Genomic DNA, 14,846 nt, shown 5'->3' on the forward strand with positions numbered 1-14,846 from the left:
GAATTCTTTTATACAATGTATTCTAATTTTTATGTTTTATATTATATGTGATAACTGAGATTATATTGTGAGCACATTTAAAAGCAAAGTTTTTCATGTGACATGAGTAGATATCAAGAGTTTCCTATTATCGTCAAGCATTACATGCTATAAGATGCAAAGATACAGTCACGTGAGGAAAATTTGATATCATTGTACATTGAGAAATGCACCTGTAGCCAAGCAGAGCCCTTCAGACTTCAAGGGAAACTTTGCAAACTGAGTAAGACAGATAAACATTTACATGTATAATGTCTATTGGCTCTAGAGCTTTCTAAACGGCAATACCATATTCCTCATCAGACAATTTTGTAGGGAGTAAAACTTCTGGAATTTCTTTTAATTTTTATGCCTCTCTAGATATAAAGGGTTTGTTTTACCTTTAGAGATACACTGAGCTATGGGAACAAACACTTGGTCTCACTGTGTGGGCCTGGGTGTGCAGTCTCCAGCCCCTTAGCCTTCATTTTGTACTTTTACTGTTATCTCACTTACCAAAAGGAGCCGAGGAGGCATTAAACTAATTCTACTGACTTTTTTTTTTAATGTATGTTACTCTTGTCCAGAATCTACAGGATGTTACTACCACTAATAGCCACTTTTGCACCATTAGAAATAGCTTAAGTAACAACGTCCAGAGAAGTTCTTAGTTATAGGACTCTACCTGTTTCAATTCAGGGACTCTCCAGTTGCCTTGCTACCTACCTTCCATCTCCCAGAAATCCAGACACCTTGCTAAAACTGCCTCATAAGTTACTTGAGGTAACCTTCAGCTCAATAAGGTGTCTGCCCAGTGGGATTTACAGCATTACCCTTTCTAAAGACTACGTACAAATGTGTGGCAGCAGTGAGCTAGAAGACACTGTGTGGATCAAAACCATAATGCTAAAAATAATTAACACTTAAATTCTCTTGAATAATACAGAAACAGCATTTAAGAATTTATTTAAAAAATAATTTATATGCTTCCATTTTATCTAGGATGAATTCTTAATCTCAGTTATAGACCTCCCTCCTCCTATATTCTTAAATATCTATGCAGTAGTGTGCAGAACCTACTTCAGAATTTGTATTTGGGCAAATGCTCATGGTGAGCTGAGGCGACCATCTGTATAATTCATCAGAAAGATGAATGTACTTGAGGAGAAGCAGAGTTTTACATGAATTACCTGCATAATTGCTTCAGATTTCCACATTATGTGCAATCCTACTTGGAATAAAATACTGAACTTTTACCCATTAACAGATTTGCTAATAATATTAGTTATATTTTTGGTATTCACAGTTTAGTTATCTGACCACATAGAGCTAGCCACTCATCATAACCTATTTAAATGCATATAAAGAAATTCTTTGATATTAGAGACACCTGGTTTTTACATAAAGCATAATGTCTAATTCAATTATAGACACAGATGTCCACATTAATTACAATTTTATCATTCAGACAGCATTTATGCTAGCTTCATATGAACAATTTCCTTTACTTTTTCAATAAGTAATGAAGTTAGAGGCTAGAAATGGTAGAAACTGTAGATGAAAATCTCTATTTTTAGAATTAAATGTGAAAATGTGCGAAATTAAGGGATATTTACGTACATCTTTATGGCAACCTTTTCCATTGCGTGACTAGCTCAAATATCTGTACAAAAATGGGGAGTGATAAATCCAATTGAAAATGTAATAATGCACATATGTGCATGCATGTGTGCACACACACACACAGGCAGACGCTAAATTTACAAAATGTATTGGGTAGCTGGTGGCCATAGTAGAATGAAGGACAGGAGATTATGAAGAGGCATCGCAGACTCCAGTTACAGATATACATTAATTGTGCGTTCATAAAAGCCTGACAAATAATTGTTTTTCCAGGAAGATATTATAAGTAACATTTTAACACATGTAGTAAGAAAACATCTTAAATTCTTAAAATCACAATTAGACAAATTAAACAGTAAAATAAGCTGATGGCTATAAAGAACCCTCTTTATAAAGACTTGTCCATTCATGTTTGAAACAACACCATGTCCTTTATTTATTCTAACATATAGTTTCTGTTAAGTTTTTAACTGTTGTAATGCATGGAAAGTACATATTTTGAAATATAATCTAATAGAAAGCCACATACACAGTTTAATCTGTTTATATTAAAAACATTTCTAAGGTGTGGCTAAAATTAGATTTATTTTCAAATTACGTAAACTGGAAAGGTTATTTGAGTTGTTGTTTTCTAATAAGTAGATGATTAATTGTGTTTTCTTGAGCAATTCTGTCAGGTCATGATGGTAATTTAGCTAATAACATGTTGTCTTGGTTCTGAGAACACTGAAGAATCCAAATTTCATTTTCTGTGCAATGTACCGAGGTCATTTGGCACAAAAGAGAAAAGTGGGATAAAGTTTTAATGTTAACTGGGAAAAAATACTGGGAATACTTTTTTAATGGGAATATTAATACTTGCCTTTGTCATGTTAATTGCACATCTCACTTAAAAAATGGAAATGCTAAATATTTCTAGGGACATATCATTACATTTCAATAACTGGGATAATCAAAGTGAGTCCAATTTATCCTGAGGACAGTAAATCCGCAAAGGGGGAAAAGACAAACTATACATGAAAACACTTAGTCCCACTTTAAATTTTACAGTATCTATATATTTGTCTACATACTTAAGGATGTAGACAGCAAAAATATTCACATTAAACTATCAATACTTACAGAAATTATTTTTCTTCTACTCAGGAAGACCATTTGTACTAAGTTAACATGGGAAACTTAGAGGAAATCCTCCTTAGGAGACCTACTCAACTGATAATTTCTCTTTAGAATATAGTTCAGGAAAGTAATTAAAGAGGTCTCCGGTGTTTTCATCTGTAGGTCACTCCTTTCAATGTGAATTACAGTTCATGGGTAAAGTTGACATTTTTGGTGAAATAACATCAACTCAATTTCTTCTAAACAAATGTCTACATCAAAAGACTGTAATTATTGCACAATTCGTGGCAGTGAAGTGACCAAGGATTAGATGGTCATTATGCTCTTACCTCTAGATGCAGTGCCTTCTTAAGAAAGCCTAATGTGGACAAGCTAGCAGAGGATGTGAGAGCAGGCGAGTCCATCTGCTTATGTTTTGTATTACTCTTTCCATCCAAAATCACTTTAATCAGCTATTTTACCATTGAAATAACATACAATCAAAGGAAGGAATTAATAGATACCAGTTGTGCAATAATATAACATAAGTCATAAGGGAAGTGTTTTGTGAGCAAACTTCACACTGCCACCCCCAACACACACACGCAAGTTTAATATGCCAAATGGAAGTGTATTAATAGTGGTTCACTTTTCCAGTATTTCTCAAGGTATGGTTCACTGACCCAATTAACAGTGGCAGTCAGAAAGTGGAAATTGTGATTACGTCCCCTAGGAAAACTATATACTATATGAAGAAGAAAACTGTAAGGGCTAAGAAGGTAAAAATGTCAGTTTGTATCTTATTTCTACTGGAGGATGCAGGGATTGGGAAGGAGGCATGGAGAAAAAGCCCAATCAAGACTTCATGGTATTAAGGACTATGGAAAACTCTTTGCCAAGGGCACAGTTCTAAATGCTTTGCTGCACATTCTCAGGATGAAATGATAGAGAAAAGGTATGGACAGACGTAGGGCCTCCTCATGTCCAAACTGAACTCATGTATTTTCATTTGCTCTTTTAAACTACAAGAAGAGCGTTAACTGAATGATCCTATGAAATGCAACAGAGTTCAGATAGCTTAGAGAATCATAAACATAGAAATGGCACTTTTCTCTATTTTATTCCTGGAGGGAAAGGGTTGTTTTGGGCACTTTCCATGGCTCAGGGAGCAGATTTGTTAATTTTCTGGCAATAGAGAAACCTTAACCTCAGATTCTTCCCCATGTAATTCCTGTTCATCAGCAACTGAGTCCAAACTGGAACACTTGGAAAGGAGAATGAACATTCACCCATCAAATGTGTGGGTTGTTACCAGATCAGTGGCACCTCACAGCCTCTGTTCCTGTGTGCAGCTTTGCTATAAGAAAGGCAGCTGGTTAAGGACATATGTACCTTAGAAAGACTCTGACATATATTTTCAACTGTAGTGAGTTAGGCAGAATGCAAAGCAGAGTAATAAGAGTTAATGTTTTCACCTATTTATTTTTATATTTCACATGTATATTTTATATGTTCAAAGTAGGCAAGAATTGCTAATGTTACTGCGAGGTGAAATGTTAAAAGTAACTCAGGAACAGGTAGTATATATAAAGACCAACACAAATGCATGGAAAACATGGGTGAAAAGAGAAAAGGCTAAGGTTTAAATGATTCAAAACCTAAACAAAATTAATATACAGATATACTATCCTCCATTCGGTGCATGAGAAAATTATTTGATATTGGAATTAAATATCTTTGTTTTCTGGTTTTCTTGAATACAACTTCTTCAAATTTTCAATGATCTCAGGAATTTAAAAAACTAGCTGTTTTTAATCTGGGTTCCAAGAGAAAGAGAAATACGCTGAATTGATTGCTATACCTTGGAAAAAGTCAATTTTACTATTTTGACCAAATAGGCTAGAAATAATGGGACCCTATTGCCTTCATATTTCAATATTACTTCCAAAATAAGAGCAAGTAAAATCATGCTCAGGATTCTTTGATTATAAGAAACAATGCCTTCTTAGAAGGCAAACGAAAGAAATTCAAGATCAGTAACAATAGAGAAAAGAGTCAACAAAAGGTTTCAAAATTCTAGCATTATAAGATTAAGCTTAATAATCACAAGACTCTCAGTGTTCACACAGTTGTCATAAAAAGTGAAAGTTAAAATTATTCTTGGTAAATTCATGTGTCTGTACAAGGTGTCATCTTCAGGTTACCTTGGCTTGAGTTAAAGACCTTGTCGTTTGAATTTTTCATGAAAGCCTCTCTGTGGCTTGAAAGCTTGAAGTTGTTCTCCAGCGTGCAGTCCTAGCCTCTGCACACTGTGTGATTAATGGCAACTAGTTTGATTAGTTTAAATCTGGAACATAAATTTTAATTCAGCTTCCTTTTCCCCTCTTAACAGTTCTGCCTGACATCCCTGTCATGCACAGGCAAGAATCTTTATTTTCAGAAGGAATAAATCCTTATGGATTTGAGAGAAATAAGTCATCTGGGATGAGGAACTAGTAAATATAGTGCCAAAATTTCACTTTAGAGACCATACGCCTAAAGAAAGATGGATGCCCCTTACCTGAGATTAAACAATGCTTTTCAAAGTCTCTGGAGTCTGGATATATAGTTGTTGATCAATGGTTATTTTTATCACAATTTTCAAAGAAAGGATCACCAACTTAGCTTTAGAATGTAAAATCAGTCTTCAGACTTTTCTATTATGACTTTGGTGTTTGTATGCCTGATTCAACACAGAAAACCCAAACGATCTGGAAAGGGCCATAGAGCAATGTGCTTTCAGTAGGGAAGTGTTTTGTTTAAATTTTTCTAATGTTTTATGAACAGTTATATGAGGCAGATGTAGCCTACTGAAGTCAATGGCTAGATGAACTATAGTTACTATCAATAATTTTGCTCTACTATAAGTCCTACATCCTGGGAACAGAGCAGGTGCTCTGCTGGCAGCAAGAAGGGACGGTCAGTTTTGCTGCTACTAAGATACCTGGGTAGAGAAGCAGCACTCCAGAGCCCCTGGCATGTGATTAAAAAGTCCCTCCCCCTTGTGCTGAAAGTCTCAATCATTTGAATGTATCTCCTTTGCAGTGTCTATGTGGAGATGTTCACAAGTCTGAATAAAAATGAGGTACATTTCACGTTAGTACGTTATTAAAAATTTAGCTCTAGCATTCCTGGTGACAAGTGACATATTCAAGCAAATAGCTGTGTTATCACTTCTGGGCTTTATCATATTAAAGAGGAAATATGCTGCTAAAAATATGACGACCCCTGTCACTTTATTGCTAAGCAATCACAGCTAATTAATGATTTTCTGTATCATCTAAGACAAATCAAGAATTCCATCTAGAGCAGTTATTGCAGAAATATACTGTGTTAGGCCCCAGTTAAGCTTTTGTTGATTTGAAGTAATATTTTTCCTACATAAAAAGTACAAAAATATTCACTGAAGGTTACTGAGAAGTTGTTTGATTTGACATAAAGATGAAGACACACTTCTTTTCTGAGACAGTACACTTTGTGATTCACAGGATAACTTGCATCACACGCAATTTAATGAAAGCTCTCAAATAAGCGATTTTATTCCTATCCATGATTGCAGACATTTACAAAACCATAACATCTGAGTTCACCTTAAAAAATAACTTATATAAAGCAGTGATATACACAGCACAAAATAGATCAGGGAGGGGCAGGAGCAACTTTTAATAATTAAAATGTAAACGTGAAAAAAAGGATGGAATAAAAGTCCCTACTTATTTCTACTTAAGATGTCATGTGATAGTATTTTACAATGTCCTGTGGGTCAATGTATGTATGTGCATGTGTCCATATAACATACACACATACAATACATTCTCTTTCCCACACATATACATACACAGATAATCATTTGCAGTTCCGTTGAGGGCAATTCTAATGTGCCGCTCTGTACAGTTGTTCGAATCACGTTTGGACCCGCTTTCTTCACAAAATAGGGGAGAGAGCAGGAAATAAAAAGGTTGGTTTGGTGTGACTGAGATTCCTTTGTTTAACTGTACACTGTGATGAATAATTTTCTTCCGTAGTAGTTCTGTGAAGGGCTGACTCACTGTGGTTTCCATGAGGAGACTTGGTAATGGATCACACACTCATTGTCATGCTAGGGGAGTACTAGAAGGAGAGAAGAATCCATATTTTAACAACAATTCTTCTACAGGCCACTAACATTCCCCTTGGTAAACAATAGTAACTGTGAATTCTAATGTCTTTTATGCACAAGCTTTAAATACAGCATAAAAATAAGAAAGCATAAAAAGAGTAAAATTATATAGAATTGACTGTCCTGAACTGTTAAATATTTCCTCTGGAAAGCAAGCAGTCTCATTCTCTCTCTGAGCTTAGGGGTTTGATAAGTACCTAGTCCCTCAGCTTTCTCCTTCTAGCCAGATTCATGTTTCATAGGCCCTTGGAACAATTTGGGTAAATCTAGTCCAAGGTTGATTCATAATAATCAAATACATGTGAGGGATAGGATAGTCTTTGTTAGCTGTGTAAACTTGGGAGGTTACTAACCTCTCTGTGCTTGCTTCCTCACCTGTAAAATCAGCTTAATGATAGTATCGATCTTTTTTTTTTTACATCTTTATTGGAGTATAATTGCTTTACAATGGTGTGTTAGTTTCTGCTTTATAACAAAGTGAATCAGTTATACATATATATATATGTTCCCATATCTCTTCCCTCTTGCATCTTCCTCCCTCCCACCCTCCCTATCCCACCCCTCTAGGTGGTCACAAAGCACCGAGCTGATCTCCCTGTGCTATGTGACTGCTTCCCACTAGCTATCTACCTTACGTTTGGTAGTGTATATATGTCCATGCCACTCTCTCGCTTTGTCACAGCTTACCCTTCCCCCTCCCCATATCCTCAAGTCCATTCTCTAGTAGGTCTGTGTCTTTATTCCTGTCTTACCCCTAGGTTCTTCATGACATTTTTTTTCCTTAAATTCCATATATATGTGTTAGCATACGATATTTGTCTTTCTCTTTCTGACTTACTTCACTCTGTATGACAGACTCTAGGTCCATCCACCTCATTACAAATAGCTCAATTTCATTTCTTTTATGGCTGAGTAATATTCCATTGTATATATGTGCCACATCTTCTTTATCCATTCATCCGATGATGGACACTTAGGTTGTTTCCATCTCCGGGCTATTGTAAATAGAGCTGCAATGAACATTGTGGTACATGACTCTTTCTGAATTATGGTTTTCTCAGGGTATATGCCTAGTAGTGGGATTGCTGGGTCATATGGTAGTTCTATTTGTAGTTTTTTAAGGAACCTCCATACTGTTCTCCATAGTGGCTGTACCAATTCACATTCCCACCAGCAGTGCAAGAGTGTTCCCTTTTCTCCACACCCTCTCTAGCATTTATTGTTTCTAGATTTTTTGATGATGGCCATTCTGACTGGTGTGAGATGATATCTCATTGTAGTTTTGATTTGCATTTCTCTAATGATTAATGATGTTGCGCATTCTTTCATGTGTTTGTTGGCAGTCTGTATATCTTCTTTGGAGAAATGTCTATTTAGGTCTTCTGCCCATTTTTGGATTGGGTTGTTTGTTTTTTTGTTATTTAGCTGCATGAGCTGCTTATAAATTTTGGAGATTAATCCTTTGTCAGTTGCTTCATTTGCAAATATTTTCTCCCATTCTGAGGGTTGTCTTTGATAATATCAATCTTAAACGGGTTTTGGGAGGACTGAGTATATAACCCTTAAAACTATATTTATTGAATACACGGAAAGTGCTCAGTAAATGCTGGAGTAATAGTATAACTCCCAGCTGGCCATAAGAAATCCTTATTAAAGCATTTAGAAAATACTTAAGAGTCTGATTTATACTTTAGCATATAAACTTCTTACTTGAAGCTGTGACTCCTATCTCAGTCCACAGGCATTTCTGGGTGGGAGTAGGGGCATTCTTGTTACATGTTACTTGTCAGTTTGAGGCTGACCATTGGTAAAAGGTGAGACTTTCAGAAATTTGGAAAAGTGGTCTTAACAAATGACAAACAGCAATTATTTTGATATTGATGCCAATCTACCCTCATATGCTTAAGGAATAGACTGTGACAGAAAAATTCTAGAGCAGCTCTGCCCAACAGAACTTACTTCAACGATGGATACATTCCACAACCTGTGGTGTCCAGTACGAAAGCCACTAGCCACATGTGGCAACTTGAGCCCATGAAGTGTGGCCAGTGCCACTGAGGAACTAAATTTTTTTTTTTTTTTTTTTTGCGGTACGCGGGCCTCTCACTGTTGTGGCCTCTCCCGTTGTGGAGCACAGGCTCCGGACGCGCAGGCTCAGCAGCCATGGCTCACGGGCCCAGCCTCTCCGTGGCATGTGGGATCTTCCCGGACCGGGGCACGAACCCGTGTCCCCTGCATCGGCTGGTGGACCCTCAACCACTGCGCCACCAGGGAAGCCCAGGAACTAAAATTTTAATGTTATTTAACTTTAACTTATTTAAATATCCCCACGTAGCTGGTGGCTACCATCTTGGACAGCACATTATAGATCACCTGTGACAGGAAGGAGGCGCGTCTATTTCCAAGTGGTAACAGTTTCCGTATTTAATATGACCTCTTGAATATTTTAAATCCTTTATAAGAACCTGTGAGGACCAGGGCAAAAGGGAATTCCTTTTAATGCGCTAATAATGATTGCACCTCATGGAAAGAGGAAAGTGAGAGGGTTTGGTCCCAGGCTGCAGGGGCTTAACCAGGAACAGTGATGGTCCTGGGAAGGGGAGCATGAACCTTCTAAAAAAGGAACAGACAGAACAGAAAGAAGTGAATTCCAAATGAGCGGAGGTTGTGCAGGAACCAGAAATGAAGTATAAGGTGTGTACTAGATAGGGATGGATTTGTTAATATGGAGAAAGCAGGATTTCCCAGGGAAGAGTACAGGTGACAGTGGCTCATCTGGCAGAATTCTGGACTGGAGGTCATTAGAGTTTGATCTAGTGCTCAAACCAAAAAACCCACATTGATCCTGAGTAAAAGCAGATGACTAGGCCTGAAAACGGGTCACGACCTTAGGGGGAGGATTGTTAATCCTTTAAACACAGGTCAAATCAAGGAAAAATCTACTTGTTAATCCCTTAATAGCCTCAAATTTCCTCCGTATAGGAAAGCTAATTTATATATGTTACTGACCTTCCACATTGGATTACAGTGAGTAGGGTGATATAAAGGGGAGACCACCAGAGAAGCGAAAGGGGATTCAGTTTGATAGAAAAACTCTCTCTTTATGCTTGATAGTGGAAACGAAAAAGCAAAGCTAAGCAAAACCCCAAACCCCCAAATAATCATTGAGAAGGATCAGTGAAGTGGAGCCCATCCTGTCCCTGAGCTGGGAGGGGATCTACCCCCATCTCAACAGGAGATACCATGCAAATCTCCACTACAAATAATGACAGCACACTGCCGTGACCTATCCACAACCTTTGACAAAATCATCATAATTTGGCATTTGACCTTTAGGGGCAAGACTAAAACAAGAAGATAAATGGATACTAAGGTTTTATTAAAAGTAGAAAACATAAGAATATGGCAAAATGGGCATAGGAAATTTAATCTATGCTTTCTATGGCTACTGTTATTTATAGTAAGGATCAGTGAGCCAGTCAGTACTGCCCAGTAGAACCTTCTGTGATGATGGATATGTTCTATTCCGTGCTGTTCAGCACAGCGCCCACACATGGCTGCTGAGCTCTTAAAACGTAGCTAGTGTAATTTAGGAACTGAAAATTTAACTGTATTTAATTTTAAATAGCACAGCTAGATCATCAATCATTATTATTATTATTATTATTTTTTTGTGGTACGCAGGCCTCTCACTGTTGTGGCCTCTCCCGTTGCAGAGCACAGGCTCTGTACGCGCAGGCTCAGCGGCCATGGCTCACAGGCCCAGCTGCTCCGCAGCATGTGGGATCTTCCTGGACCGGGCCACGAACCCGTGTCCCCTGCAACGGCAGGCGGACTCTCAACCACTGCACCACCAGGGAAGCCCATCAATCATTATTTTAAAGACAAAGATTTTAATGGGTATATTGTGCCAATCTAAAAACAGTGAAAGACTTTAAAGCTTTTTTAAAGTCTCCTTTTTTTAAAAGGACTTCAAAGGATATGTCAGAAAAAAATTTTCTGGATAAGTCATAGTTAATTCTAGAGACCATCTCATTTAATGCACACCCTGAATAATCAGATTTTAAAAATCCCTGAATCCTTTTTTCACAAGGATTATTCCAGTTCATTCAAATGCAATGTAACATTAAGGAATATAGTTAAGAATATATTATAGCCTTCATTCTAATTATACACCATTAAAAGTATGTGTATGTAGAGACAAGTATATATGCACATTCTCTGCTACCAAGCATGGGTATTGGTTGCTCCCATTTCTTAACACTGGCAATTGTTAGGATTTTTAACCTGTGTTACTTCAAATGTCTTAAGCAAATCTTACAGTAAAATGAGAATTTGTTACAGATTCATTGGGAAGTTAAGAGAGTTAGGCTTATTCAGGGAGGAAACTGAGTGGAAAATAGGGTACAACAAGAAAGTCAGGGCCAGATTCAGTCAGAAAGGATGGAAGCACCATCTCCAAGCAATACAGCTCAAAAATTAGCAAGCATCTAATGAAATTTAAATTTTGAATAGTACAAGTAACTATAAAATGATGCCCTAAGTGTATCTGGTACAGTAAAATAGATTGTATTTGTGTGTGACTGTCTTTATAAGCGATGTGCTATTTGCACTGCTAAGGCTGTAAACTGCTCATCTCCTGCTGCCTTTATTGAAACTGCTTCAACTAAGTAAGATTGAGGGAAATTGCAAACATTCTAGGGAAACTCACAGAATGTGCCAGCAAAAAGGAATTTTGCTATTGATTACTATTCAAGCAGAAGTGGCTTACAGTTTTCTAGAAGTAGAAGAGCAAGTGTTAAATGGGGTGTCATGTTTAGAGACATAAAATATTCACGGTGTGTTGTCCTGAGACCACACTGCAATGTTTCTGTTGTACGGCTGCATCAGTATGCCATGACATATTCTAGTGTTTGTGTCAGAATGCTGTGATATCAGGTTGCCCTGATATCACAGCATTCAAAACTATTCTGAGTCTGGTTCTCCTCGATCAAATGATAAAATGGCCTTACAATGCTGTTGACTGCATCAGTGTTTGGTTTAGCGTGTAAAACATGAGCTAGAGAATTTATTATACCCAGTTCATGTACCATGGACTCCATCAGAAATATCCATTAAATCTTTGAACAATGTGCATACATTTCTGTTCACACACTTCAAGAACACTTCAGATCTTACATTTCTCTTCATACACTTCAAGAACACTTCAGATCTTACATTTCTATTTCTAAGCATCTGTATAATATTTTATTTTCTTAATGAGAGATAATACTACAGATACCTGAGCTGAACTAAAGTGAAATAAATCTAGTGTGTATGTGACTATGTAAAAAAAAAATTGGGGCATATGTGATTTCTTTACAATAGAAGAAAAAGAAAAAAGGCAGTAAGGGTAATAGGAAATGATCTACCACCTTGTTTATAATTTCTATTTGACACCATGATTTTAATAGCATGTTTGCTCAGTTGGTTATAGTTCAATGCTATGGTGAAAATATTCTGCTAAATTAATTCAAGAAATAAGACTAACTGCTTTCTTTACTTGAGAGGCACGAAGCACTATTCTTTGAATTAAGCCTTTTTGTATTGTTTTTAAAGCCAAACATTTTATAGAATTTGAACACTAGGGGGCATCTTTGTTTCTTGAAATTAAGGCTTTTTTTTTGATCCCCCCCCAAGAGTCTGAATGTTGAAACATTTTTTGATTCCTATTTTCTTGTGTAAAGCGTGTTGGCACTGCAAGGTTTCTGCCTTTGGGTTGGACATTTCTGTTTCTATATTGATTACATTAAGTAGTATGTGTAAGGTGACTGGGATAGTATCTGCACATGATTATCTGTCAATAGACGTTTGCTCTCTTCCCAGGCCTCTTATGTGGTTAAACTTCAAGATAAAGACCGACAAACCCTCAAAAGGCAGACTGTTAAAAAATCTGTGCTTTTCAGACTTATGTGCATTAAAAACCACTAGAATTCAGTTTGCATGTTTAGTCACTGGAAGTGTTTTCTTTTTAAAATTTATTTATTTATTTATTTTTAATTGGATTATAATTGCTTTACAATGTTGTGTTAGTTTCTGCTGTACAGTGAAGTGAATCAACTATATGTATACATATATCCCCTCCCTCTTGGACCTCCTGGTTTTCCTTGATGATAGTAAAGCTAACTTAGTGGAGATACCTAGTCTATTTACTTCTTTAAGGCCTTACTACATTTGTCAGCAATGAATCTCTTTTGTCTTCTTCCTCTCTGCTCTCTTTTCTTGATCTTTTAAAAAGGTGCAAACAAAAATGTGTGGATGTGATAGAGGAAGCCACAGATAACCAGGGTGTCACTCACAGCATGTAGACCCCTCACCCGGCAGACAGAACAGCGCAGCCAGTGTGGACCCGCTTCCAAGGCTGCAGTACCCTCCAGGTGGTGGTGCAGGTTCTCAACCACCATCCAAGTATTTCTTTTTTGGGGACTTTGCTAGTGGGGACAGGAGAGAGGGAGGGGGGAGACAGGAGGGAGCTTCTGTTTTCTGCTAATTCTGCACAACAGTCTGGCGTTTTACCTGCTTCTTGGCTTCAAGGGTAGCGAGGCTGGGTCAGGAGTCAGGGGTGGGGGAAGCCCTACTCCAGTGGCTCTATATGCTACGCACATATTCCCAGAGGGATCTGCTATCCAGCATGTGCATAATCCACTTGGGGTTAAAGGATGAGGCTGGTGTTTATTCTGCATGAAGTAGTTTTTTAAGTCCTGTTCTATCTGATTCTCTGATCCCCGTGAAGAGCTTTCTGATGCCAACTCTGAAGCAGCTCCCCTCTCTGGCAAACAAGGCGGCAGTCGCCCACAACAAATCTGGGAAGGAAGGGGGGAGAGTTCCTGTCGTCGATGCCCCTAAAGTTAAAGTCACGTGGAACCTTTTTAAAGAAGTTTTCTTTTCCAATACAAAATTAATACTTTCCTTGGTGCTCTTAAAACACCTGGTTTATATCTATTGTAGCACTTATTAATCTGACATATGGTTTAATTAGTTGTGTAAACATGTTCTTCCCATCAGATTGCATTCTTTGAGGTTAGGGATGTGTTATGTTTGTTTCAGAATATTTTGTCCTTAACCTAGTGCTTTGCATAGTGCAGGCTCAATACATGTTGAATTGAACTGAATTAATTATCATAATATACCTCACTGAATTATACCATTACTGGAAGAATTAGCATAAAATGAAATTAATGTCTCTAATTAAAGTGAACAGTAATTAATTAAAATTAACTAATTTGTCCATAGTCTTGAAGCAAACTAGTGAAAGAAATGGGCTCTAAGAAATCCCATAATCCTAAACATTATGAAAAACTATATAGTTCCTCACATTTTTCTATTTCCTCATCATCGACAGGCTAATCTTTTGATTTCTTTAAATATGAGTTTTTATGTATACCTTCTTGGTTCTCACTAATCATAAATATCCTGCAAATAAAACAGATAAACTAAAGATCATCATATTATTTCTAGTTTTAACAGAAATTAAAGTTTAAAAACAAGGGAAGTCTTGTCCCATGCCGAGGTGCTAGGTCAACACCAAGAAGTAAAGGAAACCACAGAACACTCAATCTTGGGTTCCATTTTGGGAAGCAGCCATTCTGCGCAAAAGTAGGTATGTTACTAGCCACCGCTTCAAATTCTGATGACATCAACTCTGGTAAAGGTCTGGGCAAAATGAAGGTGATTTTCTCTTCTGATTCTGTTTATAGTTTGGTAGATCCTCCATTATTTTAACGATGGCGGTACATGTATTGGAGGCACTGATTTTATGAACATGAAACTAGTTTGGGTTCTGAACTCCTTTATTCCAGTTCAGGAGTTCTTAGAAGAGAATGTGCATCAGCATCACTGACGAAGCTTTTTCACATGGGAGGATGCCTGG

At 37.3% G+C, this 14,846-nt stretch overlaps 1 protein-coding gene across 4 annotated transcripts in view; it reads right to left on the reverse strand.

Annotated features, from left to right (window-relative positions):
- Positions 1-6,287: 6,287 nt before the first annotated feature.
- SSBP2 (single stranded DNA binding protein 2) overlaps positions 6,288-14,846 on the reverse strand; it is a gene marked incomplete at its 3' end in the record, with an annotated part of 330,177 nt that continues 321,618 nt past the window's right edge. For all 4 annotated transcript variants that reach the window (XM_081231547.1, XM_081231546.1, XM_081231543.1 and 1 more), the window contains one exon: positions 6,288-6,888. In XM_081231547.1, coding sequence (XP_081087673.1) covers positions 6,859-6,888 — 30 coding nt within the window. The remainder of the gene's footprint in view (positions 6,889-14,846) is intronic.

This window comes from Mesoplodon bidens (genome assembly GCF_964165515.1).
Source record: "Mesoplodon bidens genome assembly, chromosome: 4".
Taxonomy (NCBI): domain Eukaryota; kingdom Metazoa; phylum Chordata; class Mammalia; order Artiodactyla; family Ziphiidae; genus Mesoplodon; species Mesoplodon bidens.